The 11080-nt window shown below is 49.8% G+C and overlaps 1 protein-coding gene across 1 annotated transcript; it reads left to right on the top strand.

The window, feature by feature from the left end:
* The first annotated feature begins 878 nt into the window (after nt 1-878).
* On the top strand, nt 879-2101 carry LOC119562561. The gene is made up of 2 exons (XM_037875765.1): nt 879-1317; nt 1860-2101. Exons 1-2 carry the CDS (start codon nt 984-986, stop codon nt 2045-2047), a joined length of 522 nt encoding a protein of 173 aa, XP_037731693.1. The 5' UTR covers nt 879-983; the 3' UTR covers nt 2048-2101.
* The last annotated feature ends 8979 nt before the right edge of the window (nt 2102-11080 follow it).

Consider the following 11080-nt stretch of genomic DNA (forward strand, 5'->3'; position numbering starts at 1 on the left):
TATAGGTCAGCATACTGATTCTTACTAAAATCTACATTCAGAGCTTCAAGTTTGATAAGTTATTTGTGATAAGTTCTCCATTTAGTGTAAATCCAATTATGGCAAATCTTGGTTTTTCGCGGTTAGCCGACAATTTCACATTCCAGCTGTGTTGACTCCCACACCCCAACTTGGGGTTAACATATGAGTACCAACTCCGGAATGCAATTGGTAGGCTTACACCACTTTTAATAATATCATACATCTTAATTTTTTGCAATATTATATTCGTCATTTCCAGCTTAAAATATTGTTAATTTCTGGGTTGTTCAAACACATCACCAAGATTCTTAGTTAGCATCAACACTAATTCATGTTTACATTTTCACAAAACTTGTTTTACAATCCTCAGCAAATCTCAACAAAATTTTATTGTTACAGAAAAGTTGAAGTGGGGTCCCGCAGAAATTTCGTCTCCACTGCTCCATCCAGAATTTAATAGATTTTGACTTTGAAGATTATCCAGAGATATATAATTTTTAAGGGTAGTACTCATATTGACATGGACTTGACACGTTGGTCACGTTGTATTTAGTTGTAACCTAGCAGTATTTTGATGGTTTCTATCTGTTTAGTCTTGTTTTTGGATGGTTACTTTGTGTATAGTACCTGTAAAGTACATGGTTTTGGATGATTACTTTTTGTATAGTATCTGTAAAATACTTGGTTTTAGATGGTAACTAACTGTTAACAAGTGTTATGAGTAGTTATAGTCTCTTATTAAGAATTATTAAGGCATACAAACCAACTTACCGTGAACTATAATTACCCGACCGCCATTAAAGTCACATGCCCAAGACCTAAGGAGCAGGACGACTGATAAGATCATACAGGGTTGCCCATATTCGACGGACCCATCTGACGACGCCATAACTTTTGACAGAGATGCCAGATCGCTTAATGACATACCGCGTTTGAAGCGTCAGTCCAAGCAGATTTTTACCATGGAACAATACACGCCACGCGAGCGCTCTGAAATAGTTGAAATTTACATTCAACAGAACAAGTCAATTGTGAAAACTCAACGTGCTTTTAAAAAATTAAAAAATGTGAAAAGTGCGCCTTCTAAGAACACCATTAAGCGTTTATACGAAAAATTTACGACTGGTGAGGCTCTTTCTAATCCGAAGAGGCCAAATAAAAGTCGACCAAGGCGATCGGACGAGAATATCGCTGCCGTACGAGCCAGTGTTGAGATGTCCCCAAGAACATCCCAAAAACGCCGTTCTCAGCAGTTGGGCATGGCTCGGTCCACTTTACAACGGATTATTCGCGTTGATTTGCATTTGTTCCCGTACAAAATTCAATTGACGCAAAGATGCTTACGGACAAGCCTCGTCGATTGGAATGGGCCCAAAGAGTCATCGAAATGGCCGAAGATGACGATCAATTTTGGAACAAAATTATCATGTCCGATGAAGCCCATTTCACATTGAATGGGACCGTAAATAAGCAAAATTGCCGTATTTACGCCACTGAAAATCCTGAGAAGATTCAAGAAGTGCCTCTTCACTACGAAAAAGTCACAGTTTGGTGCGGCGTTAGTTCGAAAACGGTCATTGGGCCGTTTTTCTTCCAAAATGAAAATGGCCATGCTGTTACCATCAACCAGGAGCGTTATCGCGACATGATGACCAATTTTGTGATGCCAATTATTCGTCGAAAGCGAATACAAGACGGCGCTCCACCGCACACAAGTCGCATAACAATCGATTTTCTGAAGAAATTGTTTCCGGGCCGTTTGATGTCGAAAAGTGGTGATTTGGACTGGCCACCGCGTTCGCCCGATTTGACGCCGCCTGACTTCTTCTTGTGGGGATATTTGAAGTCAAAGGTTTACGTTAACAAGCCAAGGACCCTAGAAGAGCTCAAGGACAACATTCGTGAAGAAATAGCCGCTATTCCGGCCGAAATGTTGGCGAAAACGATGGAAAATGCTGCAAAAAGGGCACAATACGCCATCAACGCCAGAGGCGGCCATTTGAAAGATATCATATTCAAAAATTGATGTAAACAAATCTACTTGGAACAAATTAAATGATTAAGATTGCCAACCGCCAAATTTTTATTTTTTTCTTTGATTTTAAAAAAAAAAACATGGGTCCGTCGAATATGGGCAACATACGCCTCCGACGCAAAACCCAAGACTTATGCCCGCAAAGCTTTCTCCCGGCCTGGCTTCGCCCGAAGGTCCAGCCCGGTGGATTTTTCGCCTCCGACGCGAAACCCAAGACTTACGCCCGCAAAGCATTCTCCCGGCTTTGCCCCGCCCGAAGGTCCAGCCCGGTGGATTTTTCGCCTCTGATGCGAAGTACAAGACTCCGACCAGCCCGTTAGGTCACAGCCCAGGAATCGGACTCTGCATAACTAACGTCGTCTGCCCTTTTCCTCGACGTAAGTAAGGACCTGCGGTGAAGACTTTCCTCACAGTTACCCGTTCCCCAGTGGAGTGGAACCCTCTAGTCCGGTGTCTCGGTGATTTACAAATTTTCTTACAAAGGACTCTTGGATCCGACTGAGATCTGTACCCCGGCCGAGAAAGCATCCTTACAAGTAGCGCCCGAGCAGAGACGCTGAGACTAGCTGGACCTTTATCCAAGTGGCCTAAAGAACCACCGTGAAAAGGGAAGAGTCGCCCGGAGAGTCGAGACGACTGCCCTACCCAGAGTCGGGAAGGAATAGGAGGATTTAGGAAGGAAGTCCGCCCATGAAAATAAGACGATGAGTACCCCTAAGGAATCAGACGGTGAGTCCGAAGAAACCGATCTTATCAAAAACCCTGGTGTAGGAGTTCGCTGGATATATGCTCGCCGAAAAGACGAACTCAACTTACTCGCCGTTGAGTTTGACTTTAAAGCGGATAGTACCGTCGAGGAGGCCAGGAAGGCGTTCGCTAACCTAGTCAGCGCAGGATCCTTCCCACAACGGGTGTGGACCCGACTAGCTCAGTTGCAGGAACAGTATAGCAGTCGGGCCCCGAGCCCCAACCCTGCGGGGAAGAACGATGAGATGGGACAATTTGCGGAGTCCCTCCGGATCCCCGTCGGCTGTGACGCCGCGCCGATCAAGGTTCCAACGCGTCATCGAGGGATACATCCGGGAACGACACACGGCGTCTGGGTGCCGCCAGGAGATGCTCGCTCAGCCATCGGCCTACAGGAACAAAATGTACGAGGTAACACGACTCCCACTCAGCATTTGCTCCCCGAGAAGATGCATAAATGGAACCTACGGTTCGACGGTAGCTCATATCCGTTGGCTCTCGTCGCCGCACTCGAGGAGAAGATGACGACATATAGGATAAATCCGGATGAGATCCCCCGGGCTATGTCCGAAATTTTCGAGGGCCCGGCGGCACGGTAGTTCCGCACTAGCCATCTGCAATCTGCCTCTTGGGAAACTTTCCGGAGGGAATTCCTGGATTTCTTCCTACCTCCTCGATATTTCGAAAGATTAGAGGATGAGATTCGTACTCACATGTAGAGGAAAGGAGAGTCTTTCAAAACATACCTGATCGAGCTCAGGACGAAGATGCAACAGGCCGGGTACCGAGAAGAGGAGCATACGAGTATACGAAAACATGGCTCCCGAGTATCGGCTGTATATCAAGTGCGGCGATTTCGCGTCTTTAAAGCAGCTGACCCACATGGCTACCGAGTACGAGAGCGTCAAACAACTCGAGTTGATTCGATGTGAAACCCCAGGGGAGACGGGCGGACACCGCGAGGGATCGCAACTTCGACGGTCGCCGAGCTCGGAGAGTACTACACAGGCAGGTCACGTGACCCACCGCATGATCGAGCAAGGAACCTCCCGAGTAGACGTGCAGCGGGCCTGCGGCCGCTGCGGTGAGAATGGACACTTCCGTCGAGACTGTCTCAACCCACGCCGCGACTTTTGTTGGGATTGTGGCCGAGTAGGAGTTCTAACCATAGAGTGCTGCCATCAGGATGCCTCGGGAAACGGAGGACGTCGCCGCCGGAATCTGGGTGCGGCGAAGACGAACGAAGCATCGGCTCGACCCCAGCACACCCCCCGTTAAAGGTACACGGTGGGCTCATCACGGCAGCGATAGAAGTCGGAGGGAGATGGGTGGACGCCACCGTTGATACCGGGTCATCGAGGAGTTTCGCCAGCGAAAGTTTTACAAACCTGGTCGCCCGCGCCGGCGAGGTTCGGGACGTGGTCACTAGAATAGCGTTGGCCGATCGGTCATGTCAGGATGTGACGAAACTGTGGCGATCTCCGGTCACGTTGGCGGGCACCACAGTACTCTTACCCATGTTGGTGATGCCCACCATGCTGGATCGAGTGATACTTGGGATGGATTTCCTCAAGACCGCAGGAAGGCGCGTGCGATGTGGGCAAGCCACCCTTGACTTGCAGCCCGAGCCACAAGCGGCGATCCCTTCTTACTCCCAGTGCTCATACCACCGAGGGACGATCGAGGAGAAGCAGTACGCCCTGTCGAGTTTAAGGTCCAATTGGGGACCGCCAGACAAGGAGATCCAGAGGTTCTCAGCCCGACGCCTACGCGGGTCACGGCCGTAAGGATGGAAGCGGGAGAGCACGACGAAGAGCGACAAATCGTACCTTTGAGCCTGGGGCAACAAAGCTTCATCGACCGGGAGTTAGCTTTGTTCGAGAGTCTCCAGGGGGTATCGCATGTCGCCGAACACCGTATCGTCATGCGCGACGATAAACCATTGAAGCAAAGGTATTATCCCAGGAGCCCCGCCATGCAACATGTCATCGATACCCAAGTAGACGAGCTGCTCCGCTCCGGAGCCATCGAGCCTTCCAGGAGCCCATACAGCGCACCAATTGCTTTGGTGAAGAAAAAGGCTTGCGATTGGCGCATGTGCGTTGACTACCGACAGTTGAACGCACACTCGGTGCCCGACGCCTATCCGGCCCCGAGGATCAATCACATCCTGGAGAAGTTGCGTCACGCACGGTACATCTCTACGTTGGATCTGAAAAACGGCTATTGGCAAATACCCATGGCCAGGGGTAGTCGCCAATACACAGCCTTCACCGTACCAGGTCGGGGACTATACCAATGGAAGGTCATGCCATTTGGGCTGCACTCCGCCAGCGCCACGTTCCAACGTGCTCTGGATAGCGTAATCGGGGCGGAGATGGAGCCGGTCGCCTTCGCTTATTTAGATGACATTATTGTCATTAGCGATACGAAGGAACAACACTTCGCTAACCTCGCCGAAGTGTTCTGCAGATTGCGGGCGGCAAATTTTGGGATAAATCCAAAGAAGTGTACTTTCTTCAAGCAAAAACTGGTTTACCTCGGTCATGTGATCAGTGGTGAAGGGATTCAGACTGACCCCGAGAAGGTGTCCGCGATTAATGGGTTGAAGACCCCCACCAACCTGAAGGAGCTCCGTCAATGGATCGGGATGGCATCATGGTATAGGAGGTTCGTCCCTAGCTTCGCGACCATCATACAACCAGTGACCGCCCTACTGAAAAAAGGTCGGAAGTGGACCTGGGGACCGGAACAGCAAACCGCCTTGGAAGAGATTAGAAGATGCCTGACTACCGCCCCCGTGTTGGGTTGTCCGGATTTCGACCAGAAGTTTGTTTTGCAGACTGACGCGAGTGACGTCGGTTTGGGAGCGGTGTTATCTCAGGACATCGAGGGTCAAGAGAAGCTCATCGCATACACTAGCCGCCGACTAACTCCTGCGGAACATAACTATACGACGACGGAGAAAGAGTGTCTGGCCGTCATCTGGGCCATCAGGAAGATGCGGTGTTACTTGGAGGGCTACCGATTCATTACCGACCACTTGGCTCTCAAATGGTTAAATTCTATTGAGAGTCCTTCCGGCCTAATAGCGCGCTGGGCCTTAGAACTGCAACAGTTCCAATTCGACGTGCGCTACCGACGAAGGAAGCTGAACGTCGTGGCTGATACTGAGTGGCTGAGTGGATCGGTAAGATGAAGAACAAGGTACTCGACGAGCCTGAGAAGTTCACGGACTATACGCTAGAGAACGGCCATCTTTACAGGAACATGGGTTACCGAGCTGACGACGAGGAATACTTCCCGTGGAAACTCTGTGTGCCCACTCCCCATAGAGCCCGCGTCTTATACGAGTGTCATGATTCCCCGACCGCAGGACACTTTGGGGTCCGAAAGACGATTAACCGCCTGTCACAAAGATATTTCTGGCCCGGCATGTACCGCGACGCAAAACATCATGTTCGACACTACGAGTCGTGCCAGAAATTTAAGACCGTTCAGACCAAAGCAGCAGGGAAAATGCTAACCCGCGCCGTAAGCGAACCCTTTGACATTATTTGTGCTGACTTCGTAGGTCCACTGCCCCGTTCGAAACAGGGAAACTCTATGCTTCTTGCTTTCCACGACGTGTTCTCCAAATGGGTAGAGTTGATCCCACTCCGGAAAGCCACCGCCGCTGTAGTACAGAAAGCGTTTCGGGAACCCATACTCGAGCGAGTGGGCGTCCCCCGGAAGTTCGTGTGCGACAATGGAACCCAATTCACAAGTCGGGCCCTAAAAGACTACTTTGCTAAACTCGGCGTGGATGTCCAGTACACGGCTCCGTATTTTCCGCAGGAGAATCCCACCGAGAGGACCAACCGTACTGTGAAGACGCTGATATCTCAGCTGTCGGAAGACGACCAAAGTTCTTGGGATAAGAAGTTGCCGGAGATTTCCCTCGCTATCAATAGTAGCATATCGGATTCGACGGGCTATACTCCCGCATTTCTCACTCACGGACGGGAGATACGCCTGCCCGCGATGTTTTACGACGAACTTACCCCTGGATCGGGGGTCGTACATACAGGTCCTGAAGACAAGGCGTCGCATCTCAAAGGAATTTTCGAGAGCAGGCAAGGCACTATAACCTTCGAAGGCGCGAATGGAAACCAACGCTAGGGAGTCAAGTGTGGTTGCGACAACATCCCTTATCAAAAGCGGCTGAGGGATTCGCCGCCAAACTCGCTCCCAAATACGACGGTCTCTATACCGTCGCGAAGTTTACGTCTCCAAACTTGGTACGCCTGCGGCGTCCGGGAGACCGACGGCGACGGATCGCCAATGTATCGCAGCTTAAATCCTACTATGCGGTGGACACCCCCGACACGATCGACGACGGCATCAGCGGGGCGAGTAACCCGGCACGGTAAGCGCACGGAACCGCGGAATAGTTTTAAGATCAATGCTTGTAATAGGTTAAGATTGACGGATCCTGTGAGCTACACCGTTAGGTACGGAGTTCAGAAGGTAGGGTTATACCAATAAGTCTAGACTAATATTCCAGATGGACGAGGTAATCATGGTATCCGACGACTCCGACGACACCGAGGCCTTCTACCCGGGGGCAAACTACGGGGACGGTCGTGAAGAAGAAGAGGAGGAGGAGTTCCCCACCTCCGAAGGTGAAGCCGAGGGTAGCTCAATGGGAATGGACGGCGACGATTCCCAGGATCCCGGCGACCCACACTTTGCTGGACTTCGTGGTGGTCTGCGGAGTCCCCGACCCGGGGAGTCGCGGCGATTCTACCAGCCAACGTCGCCCCCACCAGCCTCGTACCGCCTCGATGACGACGAGGATAACGCCAGCGACCACGATTCTGACCGATTCAGTCGACCCCCACGCTCTGGATACAGCTCACCGCACGGTCATCCCCAAGGACGACGGCCCGGGGAGCCGAACTACGCCGAGTCGCGACAATCCGAATCGGAGGAGGACTGTCCGTGGACCAGGCACGATCCCCGGGCCGGCCATCCGAGGTATTCACGGCACAGATAACCACGAGCCCAACACCGATCGTTCCGTTTTCCGAGTATCTGGCCGGCTTCGAGTTGGTCACGGACACCGAGGACGATGAAGAAGAAAGGCCTCTGTTTCACCGTTCCTTTGTGGCGTCGCCTCAGCAGGACCAGACAGCCGAGACCATACCCTCCAGAGTCTACGTCGAACGTTCTCGCCCGGAGAGCGGGAGGAACCTTTGGTCCACGACGCGAGAAGATGGGAACCCCCAACGAGCCCCCCTGGCGAACCACTCACTGAATGGGAGAATCAGGTGCTACAGCAAGTCCTCACGGATCTGTCGGGAGTTAGGTTTTCCGAGCCTACCGTTGACACGGTTCTCAGGCACGTGCAGCCGGCGACCGAAGCGAGCGCATCACCCATTTTTGCGACGGAGGTAGACCAGTCGTGGGCGCGTGCGCTTATAAGTTCATCGTCACCATCAAGGACGACGGGTGCCTCTACATTGCGCCGCGCGAAGAAAGGGGGGGGGGGGGGGGGGGTGTGACGAACCCGTCTAGAAGGCGCGTGCGCCACAAGAGAAATACAGCGAATTACAATAAATATTAAGTCGAATTAAGAATAAATAAGTTATAGCTAAGTTCAGAACCCGGGGTGGCAACGCCAACCGATAGTTCATCAAGACATGTTAAATACTATAAAAGCAAAGGAGCTAAAATACCAGTAGTAGGGAAATACTAGAAATCCCGAATAGAGGAGAAGGCCGGAAAATGGAAGAGGGTCACGCGGCGATCGTGGCGGGGCTCTTCTCTCGGGATCGCGGAACGGGAAAGACGTGTGATTTGGACACGGCTTAGCGAGGTTTCGAAAGTCACGTGTGCTCCTCGAGTTCGCCAACCGAGGGTGATCAAGTTCTACGCGGTGGCCACGCGGACAATTTCAAGACACACATTTATATATAAGCAAGTCAGCTGAGGTTAGTACGATCAGATTCTCATGTGTTCAAAACGGTGTAGCGGACCCGAGTGAGGATAAATTGAATATCCGGTAAAGAATATCTAATTGCGCCTCTCGATCGTGTGTTTCCTTCTCGTAGTCAGGTACCAGGTCTAACCTAACCTTACCCCGCTCACACCTCGGCTTCGGACCTGGATGTGGACCACCTTCCCGTCCGGCCCAGTAGTTTTCCTACCTCCTTAGTTTTATGATTCGTGCGTGGACACCCTTCCCGCCGTGTCAGCAATCCTAGTTTTCCCGCCACCTCCGTAGCTTTCGGGATTTGCGCGTGGACACCCTTCCCGCCTTATCCGGAATCCTAGTTTTTCCTGTCTCCTCTGTAGTTTTGGGATTTGCGCGTGGACACCCTTCCCGCCTTATCCGCAAGCCTATTTTTACTGTCTCCTCCGTAGTTTTGGGATTCGCGCGTGGACACCCTTCCCGCCTTATCCGCAAGCCTAGTTTTCCTGTGTCCTCCGTAGTTTTGGGATTCGGGCGTGGACACCCTTCCCGCCGTATCCGCAATCCTAGCCTTCCCGCCACCTCCGTAGTTTTGGGACTTGCGCGTGGACACCCTTCCCGCCTTATCCGCAATCCTAGCTCCTTCGTCATTCTGGGGCTCGTGCGCGGCCCCGCCCTCGTGCTGCCTAACGCCCGCAAAGTATTCTCCCGGCCTGGCCTCCCCCGAAGGTCCAGCCCGGTGGATTGTTCGCCTCCGACGCGAAACCAAAGACTTACGCCCGCAAAGCATTCTCCCGGCCTGGCCTCGCCCGAAGGTCCAGCCCGGTGGATTTTTCGCCTCCGACGCGAAACCCAAGACTTACGCCCGCAAAGCATTCTCCCGGCTTGGCCTCGCCCGAAGGTCCAGCCCGGTGGATTTTTCGCCTCTGATGCGAAGTAAAAGACTCCGACCAGCCCGTTAGGTCACAGCCCAGGAATCGGACTCTGCATAACCAACGTCGTCTGCCCTTTTCCTCGACGTAAATAAGGACCTCCGGTGAAGACTCTCCTCAAAGTTACCCGTTCCCCTATGGAGTGGAACCCTTAAGTCCGGTTCCTCGGAGATTTACAAATTTTCTTGTAAAGGTCTCTTGGATCCGACTGAGATCTGTACCCCGGCCGAGAAAGCATCCTTACAATAAGTTTAATAAACTCTTTAATAACAATACTCATCTGGTTTTCGTGATTCATGATGGCGGTTGAGCTGCTTGGACTTTGATTACTAGCTGTTGTTAACTGTTATGAGCTATTAATAGGTGGTTACTATCTTTATAGTAGATGTCTACTAGTTACTTACTAGTTATTACTAGCTGGTTACTATATGTTAAGTAGATGTATACAAGTTGTTTACTAGATGTTATTAGCTGGTTACCAGCTGCTTAGTATCTGGTTTCTATGTGTTTAGTAGATGTGTACAAGTTGTTTACTAGATGTTATTAGCTGGTTACAAGCTGCTTAGTATCTGGTTTCTATGTTTGGTAAATGTATACAAGTTGTTCACTAGATGTTAGCTGGTTACTAGTTGCTATTAACTTCTACGAGCTGTTATATTCTTTTGTTAAGAATGATCAAAAATTCTTGATCACTAGACGACATTCGATGTGAAGTAAAAAATTACACTCTGATTTTTAATGTGCTTGCTGTGTACGTTAGAAATATCAAACAACCAAAACATCTAAAGATTGATATATAAATCTTAGGGGAACATGTCCGATTATGTTGGGGAAAGATGTATCCTATGGTTGTAAAACTAATTAAAAAATTAGTTGTTCACAAAAAGTCTAAAAGCTGTTTCGAAGCTGTTTTGATAAGCAATTTCGATTCATGTTGACAGATATTATGAACATATAATTATATTATCCAATTTAACTATTATATTATAAAAATAAATTATTTCCTTTTTTCATGTTATGTAGGTATAATAAGTGTATCGTTAACTACAATAGCTAGCCTTACACCCCATAACTATAGTTATTAGCTACAATAAAATGTCTAGAAAGAACAAAATATATGAATGTCAAAATACGATTTCAAACTAACTATAGTTGGGAAAGTAATTGAAATCGCTCCGGCGTAATACAGTAAAAAACAATAACACTGGGACTATCCCATTTTCTATTACCATAATAAATGTGTATACCCACACCTATATGATCAATTGTACCCTTTGTCCAAAATGTATAATTTAAATCCCAATAAGCAAACCACCCCTTGCTAACCGTAACATAACCCCAGAGTCAAGTTGGTTACCTACAATAAAGTCAGGTGATGGTGTAAGGGAT

The sequence above is a fragment of the Drosophila subpulchrella genome, unplaced genomic scaffold, assembly GCF_014743375.2.
Source record: "Drosophila subpulchrella strain 33 F10 #4 breed RU33 unplaced genomic scaffold, RU_Dsub_v1.1 Primary Assembly Seq60, whole genome shotgun sequence".
Taxonomy (NCBI): domain Eukaryota; kingdom Metazoa; phylum Arthropoda; class Insecta; order Diptera; family Drosophilidae; genus Drosophila; species Drosophila subpulchrella.